This window comes from Octodon degus, unplaced genomic scaffold (genome assembly GCF_000260255.1).
Source record: "Octodon degus isolate 3935 unplaced genomic scaffold, OctDeg1.0 scaffold00029, whole genome shotgun sequence".
NCBI classification, from domain to species: Eukaryota; Metazoa; Chordata; class Mammalia; order Rodentia; family Octodontidae; genus Octodon; species Octodon degus.
The window spans coordinates 1,572,085-1,587,634 of NW_004524605.1; the positions used below are offsets into that span (position 1 = coordinate 1,572,085).

General features: G+C 54.4%; 1 protein-coding gene across 1 annotated transcript in view; it reads left to right on the plus strand.

The window, feature by feature from the left end:
• Adamts2 (ADAM metallopeptidase with thrombospondin type 1 motif 2) overlaps positions 1-15,550 on the plus strand; it is a 261,890-nt gene that overhangs the window by 202,337 nt on the left and 44,003 nt on the right. Inside the window, exon 9 of the mRNA XM_023713091.1 lies at positions 14,177-14,333. Within this exon, the coding sequence (XP_023568859.1) occupies positions 14,177-14,333 (157 nt within the window). The remainder of the gene's footprint in view (positions 1-14,176; positions 14,334-15,550) is intronic.

Below are 15,550 nucleotides of genomic sequence, written 5' to 3' on the forward strand. Positions count from 1 at the left end.
CTCTGTGCAGTTCAGGCTGGCCTTGAACTCATCGTGTAATGCAGGCAGTCCTCCTGCCTCAGCCTCCTGAGTGCTGGAATCACAGATGTGCACCACCACACCAGCCTGAATTCATTTTTGTAGCCCATGTAACCCAAGCACCTAGAGCTGCCAAAGGTACCATGTCTGTGACAAAGTACCAAAGTGTCTTACTTCTAAAAAGACACAAAAAATTCAAGATGTGAGGCTTGTGGCTGAATAATATATAAAGAGAAAGCCCTACCATGGTGCTGCGGGCCTTACCCCAGGAACGTGGAAGCCACGCGCGTCAGGACGTCTGTGCCTCTAGCCTGGGCTTCGAGTCTGGCCGGCTAGCAAGCAGTTTTTCCAAGGACTATGTGCCAAGTGCTGTGCTGGGCTAGTCAGGGGCAGGGCTGTCCCCAACTGCCAGGGGAGACATCAGACACAGAGCCAGTTGGGAGGAGCGATGGGGGGAGAGCGAAGAGGAAGAGGAGGAGGAGGAGGAGGAGACGGCACAGTCCTTCCCCACTTAGGGTCAGGAAAGCAGGAGGGACCCCGCAGTTGAGGGCTAGACGTGGAGACCATGCTGCAAGCTGAAAGGCAGCGATGCCCAGGACGAGGTGGGGAGGGAGAGGATCTGTACCCCGCTGCTGCCCTGGCTCCTTTTGGAAGGCAGCTTTTTTTTTTTTTTCCCCAGGATGATAGTTTCTTTTTACTCTTGGTTCCACATTTAAAAAATTACATAGTCTGTATTTTGAAAGGGCTGAGAAAGGTCATTTTTCTTCTTTTATGTTAAAAAAAATGTGCATGGCAAATAGACAAGGCGAAGAGCTGTTAGCAATCTACAGCTGAAAGCTGCCCCGCTCACTGAGCAGAGAAGTCCGCTGCAGCCGAGCTAGCTGGAGTTACTCAAGACTTCCCACCTTTCAGGCCTCCCAGATACCAGACAGAGAGAGGTGGGCTAGCGTCAGCTTTCTCAAATATCTGCAAAGATTCTGCTCACAGAAGTGAACGACTGCTTTTTACATTTAGGTCCGCTGTTTTTCATACAGTCTTGCTACGTAGGCCAAGCTAGTCTCGAACTAAGATGATCCTCCTGTCTTAGCCTCTCAAGTGTTGGGATTACAGGCGTGTGCCACCATGCCCAGCCTAATATTTAGGCTTTAAAGGAAGTTAAGCCTGTCTGCTTCCAACAGCTCACCTGTTTGCTTATGTAGGCCATGTGACGCGTTTTTGGGTGTCGTATAGTTTTCCTCCTTGCGTTCCTCTGGATTTCATGTAGTCTTTGTTTTAGAGATCACTGCTTTTCCTTTGGAATAAGTCGATGGAAGGCAGCTTTGAGCAGCTGTCACTGAGGCCCTTGGACTCCCAGTGCACAATGACCAGTGGGCGCAGGGAGTTACAGTCTTGGTCCCCAAGGTGGTGCTGCCCTGGAGGTCGGGGTCAAGAGGTCTCCCCTCTGCTGCCCTGGGATGGGCCTGCTCCTGCACCTTCTGGCTCCTGCGTGGCGAGCTGCCTCAGCAGAGCCCAGTTGGAGCATGGGCAGCCAGGTGACATCTTTCGCTTATACAGTCAGTTGTTTATACACTGCGGGTGTTGCATGGCAGTGACACAGAGCTGACTGGAAAGACTGGCGCAAGAGGAGCTGGGGCGCAGGAGGAGATGGGTGCAGGAGGAACTGGGGCGCGGGGCAGAAAGGTCGGGATGAGGAGCCCTGCAGGAAGCCTGGAGCCTGAGGAGAAGCGGAGCAGCCCAGGGCTCCTCCGCAGACCGGTGCTGCTGGCTCCACAGCAGCTGCAAGCAGCTTGTTTCAAGAATCTGAGAAAACGAGTGACAGATGGTAGCATGACAACCAAAATTTTAAGTTAAGATGGAAAAAGAAGCACTTTTACCTAAAACATGTTCCACACAGCTGATTCTTTGAATGTGAATAGATGTTTATGCAGGAAAATAGAGGGTCCCAATACTGCTGGCAAAACAAAGGAAACAGGTGTTCCTGGGGGCCGCGTTCCCAGAGGCGCTGTGCACACCTGGGGCCGCTTGTCCTTGCCAAGGAGCATTTTGCACAGCTTGCTTTGAGCGCTGCTTTCAAGAGGCAGTCGTGGCAAGATTGGGAATTAGGGAAGTACTGTGGTTGTGGGAACGCTAGACACATTCATGTGACATGAAACTAATACTGGGAAAGCGAGGACAAAGTTGAAGTTGTTCGCTGCTGCGGATCTGCCAGGGCACTGGGAAATGCTGGAGCTAACAAGGAAGGCTGGTGACGTCACCGCAGGACGGGTCGAATTCTGAGGAGGTGCTCGTGGAGAATCCGGTAGCTGTGATCAGGATGCGCTGGGTGATGCGGCCCGGGGGGCACCACTGTGTGTGGTCCGTCACCAGCTGTGGCATCATTCCGTGGTGCAGGAGTGCACAGGGTAGTTATCCAAAAAGCAGTAACTCACGTTTGAACCAGCAACAGCCTGGTTGTATAACAGAGAGAGAAAAGTCTCCGGCACTGCAGTAACCGAAACCCCTGGCGCAGTGCTAGCCAGACAGCGCAGGGAGTCCAGAAAGCAAACTTCACGTTTATCCTGGTGGGAGGAAGTGAAAATAAACGAAGAAATACATGCTGCTCTTTCTGGTGAGACTGGATATAGAAGAAACGGTAGCTCTACCCAGATTAAGAACTGGAAATCTGATGGAAGGATTCTAAGGTTTACTTAGAAACAACCAAATATGGCTGAGAAACCCTTAAAAGCCCCACAATGAAAAGATAATTACTTCAAATACCTTGTAAAGTAAAAATAATTAAGATAATACTTGTATTTGCGTAAGCATGAGCAGGTAGATCAGTTGAGCAAAATAGCTGAAATTCTCCTCCTACAGATAATTTCATTTTTGATAAAAATGGAATGGTTATTAGGCATTACAAATAAGTATGAAATAAATTTAGTAAACAGCTAACTAAATCATCATATGGTAAATCTAAGCCAATATAACATTCAACTACTTAAATCACACAAAATAATGACTGTCAAGATCTTGCTAAGCATAAGTCTAGTAGAAGGATTGGGGCGGGGAGATGGCTCAGTGGAGTAAGTGCTTCCTTGGCAAGAGCAAGGACCTGAGTTCAAGCCCCAGTTCCACCAAAAAAAAAAAAAAAAAAAAAGTCTAGTAGAAGGAATTGTAAGGAGGAAGACAGATATATTTGGCTACTTAAAAACCACAACTTCTTTCAATACACATGAAAGGAAGGCAAATATTAATCAGGGAAAGCATTTGCAATGTGGCAAAGATGTCTTACTACGTGACGAACTGTTATACATCATCAGGAAAACAAAGTTGGCGAAAGGGGTACGTGGTTAATAGCAGAAAAGCACCAATGGCTGAAAGAAGGCTTGTGGAGAGATATCTAACTTCACTAATACACAAATGAAAGAGGATCCCACTTTCAAACCACCAGCCCTGTAGGAATGAGGAGCGGTGTCTTCTGCTGGTTTGAGCGGATGCATGGGCCACTCTTGTGGTTCAGTGTAAATACGTAGACTTGCTTCTGCGGGGGAACGTGACCCCGTCTGCCACTGCGTCTGGGGAGCTCGTCATGGTCTGCATGTGCTCTTGCATCGCGAAGTCTCTCTCCGGAAGCAATTTTCATAGCTGTGGACCCAGATTTGGGGACAAGACAATTGCCATGTGCTTATTTATAAATGCAGGTGACAGGAATTAACTAATATTGCCTGATAGCAAAGGTCTAGTTAAACGAATCATGAGGAATCTCTTGGTAGAATGTTAGGCTGCAGGTGAATCACCTTTTCAAAGCATGTTCAAAGATGTCAGGAAACGATAACAGTAAAAAAGTTGAGTTTGCCATTTGTTCGTTATTTGTAGAGAAGCTGGATGTCAGTTTCCAGCGTGCTGTCTGTTTCGAGCGCCTTCCGTGTGCAGGAGAGGCTGGAAAGCGCAGGCCAGCCGGCAGCAGTAGTTAGTGCTGGCCCGTGGGCTAAGGAATTGTTAATTTTATCATGATAGGCAGGGTTTTTACAAGCAAAAGAGTGTATTTTTAATTCATTAAAAACTAGTTCACTGTTTTTTGGTCTTTTTGAGACAGAGCCTCATTATGCAGTTCAGGCTGGCCTTGATTCATTTTGTAGCCCAGGCTGGTCTCGAACTCACAATGATCGTCCTGCCTCCGCCTCTTGAGTGCTGGGATTACAGGCATGAGCCACCATGCCTGGTAAATTCACATTAAAAAAACAAAATCCTTGTAAAGCTGTTGAACTGGACTCCGGCACCCGGCTAAGCCTGCCTGCGTCCCCCTGGGGCTCCGCATGCCCCAACTCCATACTGGCTCTACACGAAGACAGAAGGGACCGGGCGCCTCCCCGCACCTCCTACAGTGGGGGAGGGCTGGGGCAGCCTCGTGCTCTGCCTCGTAAAAGTCACGGCGGTGTGTATGAGTCAGTGCTTACAAGAGAAACAGATTTAATGCCGAGGGTCGGCCTGCGCTCCGCCTGCAGAGCTGAAGGATCCAGTCGAAGGGCTGGCGCTCCCGGTTGTGCCGCGCCTGAGCTCGTGTCAGAGGCTGAGGGTGGGCGCTGGGAGGCTGCGGGGTCGGCGCCCCCAGCCAGGAGACGACGCCCAAAGCGAAGGCTGGAGGCCTAGAGCGCCCTGGAGGAGCAGCAGCGAGCCGGCCTCCTCCGTCCCCTTCTCGCCCTTCTGGTGACAGCCCTCCCTGGGCTGGGCGGCCGGTCCAGGCGCCGCTGCTTCCGCGTACTTGGGTGTTTCGTAACAAGTTGACACAGTCAGCTGCCCCCGCGCACGCGTGGGGTGGCAGCTTTCCGCCCCCAAGATAAACAACTTAAAAGGCGAAAAGGCTTACTTTGCCGCAGCTTCAGGAGTCTCGCCCCATGGTCCCATGCTCTTGTTGCCCGGGCCGTTGTGGCCCAGTACATCGCGGCCTAAGTGCAGAGCGGAGGAAACGGCGCCCCGGGTGGCCGGGAAGCAGAGCCAGACGCGAAGGGCGGGCTCGTCCCCTTGCGGCCACGCCCAGTGACCCGGCTCCTTCCGCCCCCTCAGCCGCAGGTCCTGGCCGCCCGTTCCCACCTTGACACCCCGGGCACCCCGCCTGCAGCAATAGGCCTTCGGGGGGACATCCCCGATCCAGACATGAGCAGGAAGCACAGTGCTTGCTGTGGACGCCGTGGCTTAAGCTGACAGCCCGAGCCGCAGGCTCGAGAAGCGGCGTTGTGGGAACGCGGCGGCCTCTCACCCCGGGGCACAGACGCAGGGGGAGGGGTGCAGAGCGCGCAGGGCCAGGGCCAGGTGCGCAGCCAGCCGGAGCACCGCAGCACCGGGGGCCTCCCCCTGCCGTCCACTGCAGACCGCTCCTCTCTAAACCCATTTCAAGTGAATTATTAGAAGACACAAAGGCAAAAGCATATGATATAGAAATCCAACCTTGCTTTTTTATGACTAAATTCCATAAATTTCACTCTATGCAATAGCTGATAAACATGTCTAATTCTGTAATTAGCTCATGTAGATAAGGTCCATGTCCTTGTCACAGGCTTGGCTGTGTGGAACTCTGTGGTCCACGTTCAGGTTCAGGGTGGTGCCCATGGGCCCAGGAGAAGACAGCAGGTGGAGCCAGGTCTCCAAGCTCAGCCTTGCTCAGCCTGGGTGTTCTGGGGGCCAGGAGCAACTGGGGCTCCGCTGAGGTCTCGGAGCAGGCAAGGAGGTGGTGCAAGCGCTGTGAAGGAAGCAGACACAGCGGGCAGGCGTGGGCGTAGGTGCTGGGCAGGTGCTGATCCAGCTGAGCTCTGGAGCAAGGGACCAGGGACCCGGCTGAAGGAACAGGCTTCGCTGGTGCTGCCTGAGGGAGGCCAAAATCAAGCTGCCTGCACAAGGCTCCAGGCCCAGAGCAGCTCTCAGCAAGGATGAATCTGGACGAGGTGCCCTGTAGGGGCCTCAGCATCCTGCGGAGCAGCGACGTGAGCGAAGAATGACAAAAGCAGAGGGGCTGCAGCCGGGAGCAGGAGAGCCAGGGTGCACGCGGTCCTGTGAGGCCGCGACCGAGTCCTGGGCAGAGTGGCCACACATGCACTCGGCCCCTGCATCCTCTCCTAACTGTGACAGAAATGGGCCAGCTCCCGCCTTCTGCTCCCTCGCTCCCTGGCTCCCTCGCCTGTCCCCAGGCTCTGGTTCCAGCAGGGATAAAATTGGTGGCACTTGTGTGAGTGACATGTTGTTTGTCTTCCTGCTTATGAGAAGCCTCTGAGTTATCTCAAGTTTTTCCTAAAACAACATTTTTCTCCGTTTCTTAAAGAAAAAAAAAGCAGAAGAAAAGAGATTATCTTATTTTATACAATATGCCATCAGCCAGGGAGCAGAGCATCGCAACGCTCCAGGGTTGCATAGCAACTGGCTTTTCAATTGATTCTGAGAGAAGGTGCCACACAGCTACTCAGCTGTTCTCATTTTAAATATTTCCTAGGACGATGAGAATCAAAGCAGTGAGAATCAGAGACCTGGGACAATGGGAGAAAGACGGAAGGTGTCTGGCTGGGAAAGGCCAGGGCGAGGCGGAATGCAGTGCTTGGTGGATTTCTCCGTGTGCGGGGTGAAAGGTCAGACAGCCTGGCTGGGCCTTAGCTAGACTGAGATGGCCTGGGCCCTGGCACCTTGAGCGGGCCAAGTCCCCAGCGCAGCAGCCTGGCCGGGGTTGGGAAGGCCAGTGAGAGGGTCTGGAAGGAGATGTCAGGGGCCCTGCAGGCCCCGGAGGTGGAGACCTTCCTGCCTCAGCCACACACAACCCTGGGCCTCCTGAGCCCGGGCTCCCAGCTCCAGCCTGAAATGTGCAAGGCAGATGGAGGTCACTCCTGACGGGCAGTCCTGGGTCCAAAGAAGGATCGGGCCTTGGCGCTAGCCAGGACCCTAGGGTGCCGGCAGGTACGTGCCCTCTGCCCTGCACCGACAGCTCTGCCTAGAAGACGGGCTGGGATCCGATCCAGCGGGCTGCCAGGCAAGGGGACGACTCTGCCCCACCAGGCTGTGCTTGGCCCTGCACAAGTCCATCATCAGTGCCCACGTCCTGAAGAGGGCGTCAGGGAACCCTGGGAACGGTTACCCCTGCGAACAGGGTCAGGGGACTTCAGCTGCCGCCAGCGCTGCTCTGGGGCTCATTTGCACCAGAGGAGCCCAGAGGTTGTGACTTATCCTCCCGCTGCCCTGAGATCAGGCTGGGCCCAGGAGCCTCTCAACTGCCAGTTGGGGTTCCAGTTGGGGGGCCCAGGCTGCCGGCCTGCTTCCTTGTCTCCCTAGCTGCAGGAGGGAAGGGCATAAATAATTCAGTGTATTCCTGCCGAAACAATGGGGGCAGCAAGGGCCACACTGGGAACAGAACTTTCTGCGCAGGTCCTCCTGGTTCCGTGGGGCGGGACCGACGCCACCCGCGCCGAGACGCGTTCCCGGGCCAGCAGCGCCACCTGGTGGCCGCGGGGCGCCGCCTTCGTCTGGTGGAAGCAGCGAACAGGCTCGCGCGGACCCGCGCCTCTGTAGCTGCGGGCGTGGGGTGAGCTGCGTCAGAACTGTGGGACGCACTGTGTCCCTGGAAAACGGGGCAGCAGGCGCTATATGTTCAGATGAGGTGGTATGCGCAAAGCGGAGCTTCAGCGGCTCGTGGAGTCGCCCCTGCGACCTGGCCTGCGGCTTCCCTCTTCCCTGCAGGCCCCCGCAGGCGCTCTCCTCCTGTGGGCCCGCAGCCGCGCCTCTACTCCCGACCTAGCCGCTCTCCACGTGCATGCATTCATTCAGTGCTGAGCGTGAGCGCCAGCAAGCAGGACCCCACTGGCCGCAGTCACCACTGCACCCGCGCAGGCGGGGGTCGCCCACTGGGCGGTTCCGAGCAGGGCCGCCACGGCTAGGGCAGCGAGTGTGTGCAGGTCTTGGGGTGGACCCCCCGGGCGGCTTAGGGGTCTGAGCGGGCAGTGTCCACCCCAAGTCCCCACTGAAGCATTGCTGAGAACGGGTGGCCTGGCGCTAAGACTCCTGAGAAGCCAACGCAGAGGCCAGCGGGCAGCAGGGGCTCAGGTCCCTTCTGGTAGAAGGAGGCCAGGTGATCTTAGCGAGCTGGGTGGGGGTGGGGGGCATGGGGAGGTGGGCGCCGCGGCTGGCGGTGGGGCGGGGGTATTTTCCCCAGCAGAAACATGTGCCTCCCTCTGCCTCTCTGGATCTTTGTTACTTTGGGAGGAAACTCAGGGGTGAGCAGCATCGCAGTCTCCCCCTGCCTTCCACTTTCTCAGTCACGCATGATCCGCCACAGCCTGAAAACACTGATGGAGAATTCCAGAAAGAAACAGTTCATGAGTAAGTGCGAGCTGCTCTGAGGAGTGTGCTGACGTCTCCCCATCATCACACTGCACCCCACCTGGAAACCTAGGAGCTGCTTTGTGCAGTGTGTCCCTGTGGTGTGTGCTACCCACCCGTTAGTCTCCACAGCTGTCTCAGGCATCGCATCTGCCGCTGGAGTATGGGCTTATAGTCCATGAGCCCTCGTTTTACTTAGTAGTGGCCCTAAAGTGGAGGGTTAGTAGTGCTGGTGACGTAGATATGCCAAAGGGAAGCTGTAAAGTGCTCCCTTGAAGGGGAGGAATGAAGGCCCCGAAGGTGCACAGGAGGAGACTTGATATTTATGCTTCCGTGCTGTCTGTGGTTTCCTCGGGGGTCTTGGGATGGCTCATTGGTGAGGAGGGACCACTGCAGGTGCATCTCCTCCTTGCCTGGAGGAGGGCCTACTCCTGGTACTGACACCTGTGGCAAGGGCAGTGTGGCAGGGTTTGGGGAGGTCACAGATCCCATGGGGGCTGGGTAGTGGAGGTTGGGAGGAGGTTAGAGCCTGTGTGACTCACAAGGCACTGCCAGGGTGTCAGGATCGGCTGCTAGCCCTGACCAGCAGCAGGGAGAACCTGAGAGGTGCCAGACCTCTACTTCAGGGCCCTGCTGCGGTGAGACCTCCTTCCTGGGACCCAGAGCCCAACAGCTGTGCCTGGGAGGTGTCCTAGGACTCAGGGCACTGTGGGAAGGCACTGTGGGAAGGCCCCTGGTGGTTCTCGTGCAGTGGGGAGTGGGTCGAGGGGAGGGAGGGCCAGGTAGAGAGGGAGGGTGATGTGGGGGGCTTCAGGCCCCCCCCCCCCGACCAACCCATTCAGCCCTCCACATCTGCTTCACCTGGGTCCTGGGCCACTCCATATCCACGGACACCTGTCTTCAAAGCTGGAGACCAAGTGGAGACTGCCTCTGTCCCATCACCCTGGCACTGGGACACCTCTGGTTCCTGCCACTCCCGCAACTGCCCTGGCTGTCCCTTGTCCCCTGTTCGTCTCTTCCCTCCTCACTGGCTGGAGCCACTCTGGCTAACATGCACACGGCCTTGCCCTACTGCTGAGCACAAGACCAGCGTCTGGTCGCAGCCTCTGAAGTGCTCAGACCCAGTGAGACAAGGACCCTGGTCTGTGGCTCCCTCACCTAGGACAGGTCAGACCTTGACATGCTTGGGATGGGGGAGGAGAGATGGGAGGTGCAGGTGGCCTCCGTATCTATGGCTCTACTTCAGCACCCTCAACCAGCTGCAGACCAGACACAGGGGACAGGGGCGCTGTGTCTATACCGAGGGGCGCTGTGTCTATACTGAGCATGTGCAGATTACACTACATGACGCAGCCTAACCACCACCTACACAGCATTTAGTCTGCGTGAGAGATAAGTGAACCAGAGGTGGTTTAAAGCCCATGAGAGGACAGATCCTGTGCATGTGCTGTACCACTTCACGGCAAGGGCCTGAATATCCTGGGACTCCACGGGGACAAGCAGCAACCCACATCTTGTCATGCAAAGCCTCAGCGAGGGGTCGAGGCTGTGGATGCCTGAACTCCATCTATCCACTTCCTCGCCATCGTGGGGTGCCCCGCATCGAGCAGCAAGGCCTGCATGGCACTGCTCCGCCCTGCCACCCTTCCCCAAGTCCTGCCTGCCCAGGCTCCCCTCACGCTGAGGCTGCTCCTCCTGCCTGGAGCCGAATCCTCCAGTGCTCCCCACGCCCTCACCTGGGGCATCACCCTGAACCCCAAAAGTCGGAAGCGGATTCCAGACTGACCATTTCAGCAGCACAAATGCCACGGGAGGTGGAGAACTCGAATGGCTGTCTGCCTTCTTGGAAAGGGTGAAGAACAAAGCAAGACAAGAACAAATCAATATTTCAGTGAATTATCCTGCCACAGCAGTGAGGTCACTTTGGTGGCCAAGAGGGGCTGAGGCCCCGGCTGGCCCTGGGAACATCTAGAGAGTGCTGCTGACTGACAGCTGCGTCCGGTCTGGCGTGCATGGGAGGCAGCTTCACTCCAGGGCTCTGCATGTGCCCAGGAGGGGCATGCTCCTCCAAGCCACCTGGGACATCCCGTCCCACACCCCTGGGCCTCTGCTTGTGCGCACCAATCATAGGTGGGCACTGGGTGGGCACTGCCTCCTCCAGCCGTGCCTCGCTTCTCCGTTTGCCACAGTCCTCACACTCCTTACCCCACTTTCTTTAGATCATTGTCAGGAACCACCACTCTGTGTCCCTCGACCTGTCCCTCTGTGCACCACAGACTGCCGCTCCAATTCTCATCCCCCGTGGCACCTGCCCACCCAGCACACTTGGGTTCACAGAATCCTTCAGCACCCCTGGAATGGAGGCTCTGTCCGCATGGCCTCGGCCTGCTTCAGCCTGGGGCTCCGACCCTGTGTGGTGTCTGCTCCTCTTTGGCTCTGATGTCACAGTGTCTTTCTGACTTGACTCTTGAATCCTCTTTTGAGCCTTGGTCAGAGCGCCTCTCCCCTTGTAGGATGTGCTAGTTGGCCCTGAAGCAGACCACATTGTTCATCTGCCAGCTAGTGCCCTTGCTAGGTGCCTTTGTGCCCCCAACCCCAGTGCATTGCTGGGTTTCTCCTGGCTGCAAGTGACAATAACACAACTCAGAGCTGGCTTTCATATGTGAGGCATCTGTGGCAGAAGGCTCCAGGCCAGTCTCTAGGGACCCCCTGTCTTAGAATTCACACCCTGGTGTGGTACCTGCTCCTGACTGGATTGACTGAGATTGGGTTATAAAAAGGCTGTGGCTTCTGTCTGAGGCACGCACTCCTTGTCATTTATGCCAAAAGGGCAAACTGCCGTGTGTATGCTGCCCCGTGGAAAGGGCTACCTGGTGTGGTCAGGAGCCTGCGTCTAATAGTCGGCAAGGAGTGGGGTCCTACCCACAGAAACTATGAGAAAATAAATGCTTGGTTTTTAGGAGCAATACATTTTGGGGCAATTTTTATGTAACAAAAGATAATATCTAGGTAGGGAATAGCTCAGTGGCACAAGCGCCTGCCTGGCAAGTGTAAGGTGCTGAGTGCAGTCCCTTACCGAAAACCTCACCAAACACACACACACAAAGAATGTCCATAGAAGGCAGGCTGCAGCTGCAGGCGAACCCAGGTGCTTGCTGGAGACAGCAGGAGTCCTCCTCCACCCAGGCCCTGCTCGGCTCTGTGGAAGCCTCCTCCTCCTCCTCTTGGGGTGGAGCCTCCTCCGTGGTACCAGGCCGCATCCTGTCCTCACCGACTCCGTGGCCTTCTGGGCTGAGTGTTCGCCCCTGAGTCATCACAGTGGCCAGGAAGATGCACTGCGAGGACTGCCCATGCCTGTGCCTTCCCACACCACAGCCTGGAACCCGACAGACTAAGGAAGGGACGTTTGCCCAGCAGTCCAGGTAGACGAGGGCGGGCAAGAGCCCGTGCAGCCCACAGAGCATCGGGCAGCCCCTCCTGCTGCGTGTCTCACTAGTGGAACTTGGAGCTTGGGAGCAGGTTAGCTCCTGACCGCTGGGCTGGAGAGACACATCCTGTGCTGACCCCTTGATTTGGATGACAGCCTTAAGCTCAGGGTCACACCACCAGCCCCCGGGCCACACTCAGGACCCAGTCGGACTCGCTCTTGAGGATTGCTCACGTGCACGCGATGCTCTGCTGACAGCGAGGCAGGAGGCCCTCTGACTCACTCCTCCTTCAGAGCTGCGACCTCGCAAGGGTACCTGGAGGTAGATGCCGCCTGGCAGGGCCTCAGGGAACAAGTTGTGGAGATCTGGCTTGGATCTAATGCAAGGCTCTGCCCCCTTTCCCTGCTCCTCCAGCATCAGCCAGGGTGGCCAAGATGAGGCTGCGGAAACAACAAAATTCCACATCCCAGTGGCCTTAAACAACAGCGATGCAGTTCCTGCTCATGCTGTATCTGTGTTGTGGGTCAGTGTAGGGCGCTGACCACGTTGTCACTCAGGCTGCAATGCCGGGATGGTGCCGCACCATCTCCACGTGGCTGGACTGTGTGAGAGAGAGAAGCAAACTCGGACCTCTTTTGCTTACAGCTCTGGCCAGGGCTGCTGGCACTGTCCTGGTCATGGGGGTGGGGGGAGTTGCAGGGGTGCCCCGCTCTGGTGCACCTCCCCTACGCTGTCATCTGTACCAGACAGAGCCAGTTACAGGACTCTGGTTTGAGCCCTGCTCCATTAGGACTCATTACTGTCCCGTTACAGTGAGTAGTCTCCTTTCCCAGAGCAGGAGACAGTCTCCGCAGTTGCTCTGTGCTTAGGACTTGGGAACTGGTCTGGCATCGTGCGTTTCTCGGACATGAGTACACAGCGACCCAGCCACGCCTTGCCTTCCTCGGCCCTGACCCGCTTCTGTGGCTTCAGGCTTCTTCTGGAGCTACCTGACTCAGTCACAGTTCCCTACCTCCACCTTCACTGCTGATACGTACGGAGAAGGCTGTGGCTGCGCAGTCACTCCTCTGTGGCGAGGAGACTGGCCCTGGGACCCCCAGGACACCCAAATCTTTGGATGCCTAAGTCCCTTATACAAAATGGTATAGAATTTGCATATAAGCTATGCATATCACTGGTTTATGTCACCCCAAGATGACTTATGATACCTGACACAGCACCAATACCTTGCAAAAAGTTTCTATCCTGTATTATTTTTGTACCAGGACTCAGGACCTTGCCCTTGCTAGGCAGGCACTGTGCACCGAGCTGTATTCCTGGCCCACCCTATTTATCTTCAGGCTGTATGTGTTCAGTACAGAGGCAGCGTCTTCTAGAAATGCTCAATCGGAGGTCAGTTGACCCTGGCATAGACTGCTGGGCGCTGTGCTCAGGTTTCCTGCTTACTTATGCGCCCAGTTGTGCATCTCTGTAGTCACGCATATCCTGAGAGAGAAACAATGTGCCCAGGGCTCTGGGAGGGCCTCTCAGCGCCGCGGAAGGGAATTCCTTCCCAGGTGGGGCTACGTAGCAAAGCCCAACACGCCTGCTCCGAGGGGCTTGAGAGGCCCAGCACGCTGCTCCCAGGCCCTTGGTTGGGGATGAGTCGTGTGCGTCTTGCTGGGGGAGGCAGTTTAGGGTGTGGGGTGGATGCGGAGTTTGGCTTTCACTCTCCTGTGTTCAGATCTGATCTTGTCCACTTCCCGGGTGCATGCGCCAGGGAGGCAGCTCCACGGTGCTTCTGGGTGGTGCGTGCCAACGCCAGCTGCAGAGTGGGTGCCCAGGACTGTGGGCCGCTGCTGGTGGCTTCCCTGCATGGTTCCTGTGTAAATGCTCTGCTTTGGCTCCTGTTCTGCATACATCTCCTCCACAGCAGGTGCATTTTCTTTTCCTCTGTGTTGTTTTTTCAGTACCGTCTAATGGGAAAATATAAGGCTATCTCCCTTTCCTCCACGGGTGCACATCCTCCTGGGGTTTCCGATACCTGCCCTGCACCCTGAACTCTTTGGGTGAGATCCACATGCATTTGCCTGCTGGCCAGAGCATGCATGGGATAAGTCTCTGGTAGAATGCAGGGACTCCCGGAAGTGAGGTGGACTAATGGATGGGGGTGTAGGTGACCCCAGAGCTGCATTTTCACATGTTGCCTGCAAATTGTCCAGTGACTTTGTACGGAAACTCCTGCAGGTGAGTGTCTCCAGGGAACCTTCCATTCAGAATGGAGCTGAGTGAAAGGGGTCCATGAGTCCTGAGAAGGGGCTTCGTGTCACCTGGGCCAGAGGCCCAGAGCCAGCAAAACAGCTGGCTCACCCCCACGTAGCTGACACAGCACCACCCTCTATCCTGTCATGCTCCCGCAGTCCATGAGCCTCATCGAGATCGGGAACCCCTCCCAGAGCTTGGAGAATGTTTGCCGCTGGGCCTACCTACAGCAGAAGCCGGACACAGGCCACGATGAGTACCACGACCATGCCATCTTCCTCACCCGGCAGGACTTCGGGCCCTCAGGCATGCAAGGTAAGCCCCACCCACGCAGGTGCTGGTTAGGAGATAAGGTGGGCTGCATGGGCCATGCTGGGGAGAAGCACGGGGCAGGAGTGGCCGTGGGCACCCTAGCTGTGCGAGGGTTTTGCTCACTGCTAATGACCTTCTGGCTCAGAGAAACCACTAGGACATAAATCTAAGACACTGCATCTCCCAGGGGACTGAAGGAGATCAGATGTGACCAAAGAGACAGGGACTGAATCCAGAAGCCCGAACACTAGATGGCATCTGAGGATGGGTTTAGAGTTATTTGAGTCCCCTGGTTTCTAAAAAATAAATTTGAATCAGTTGTCAGCCTTTAAAAATGTAGAGATTTCTTACATAAAAATTCAAACTAAAAAAATGTTCAAACTACACAAACATGAAAGACAGAGACAGATAGATAGATAGAGAGAGAGAGAGAGAGAGAGAGAGAGAGAGAGAGAAATATTATACTAAACCAGTAGAGGATATGTACAGTTTATGATGCATATGAAAATATATCAAAATAGACTGTTGAACTCTAAGGAAATCCCAACAAAATGTAAAAGGTCAAACTCCTGCAGAGTATATTCCCTGACCACATAGGAAAAGAAATCCTAAATGTTTGAAATTAAGTAGTACACTTATAAATATTCCATGGGTCAAACAAGAGACAGCAATAGAAATTGGACTATATTTTTAATTGAATGGCAGTGGTGACACATCAAAACTCACCAATAAGCTAATGTAATGATTAGATTAATGTAGCTTTTAGTGCATTTATTAGGAAAAATGGCTGAAAAATGGTTGTGTGCATATATCTCAGAAATTCGACAAACAGCATCAAATTAAATCCATCAGAAGTAGGAGGAAGGATATCATAAGCATAAGAGTAGAATTATTGAAATAGAAAACAATTATTGTATGGAAAACCAAAAGAACCAAATTCTGATTCTCTGAAAAACATATTTTGAAAAAAAATCATAGTTTGGAATTGAAAAATCCCTAGAATACTAAGTTTAAAAAAGAAAGTACAAATCAATTAATACACACCTTACAGAATCTTAAAATATAGTAAGAAGGTATTTTGAGCAGTTTTATGCCAGTAGCTGCATCTATTTAGATGGAAGCTTCAAATCTTGAAAAAACATAAAATCTGAGGAAAATAGTAACGTCGTCTCTATTAAAGAAATTAAACATGTAATTAGAAGCCTGCGTTAAGCCTCAGG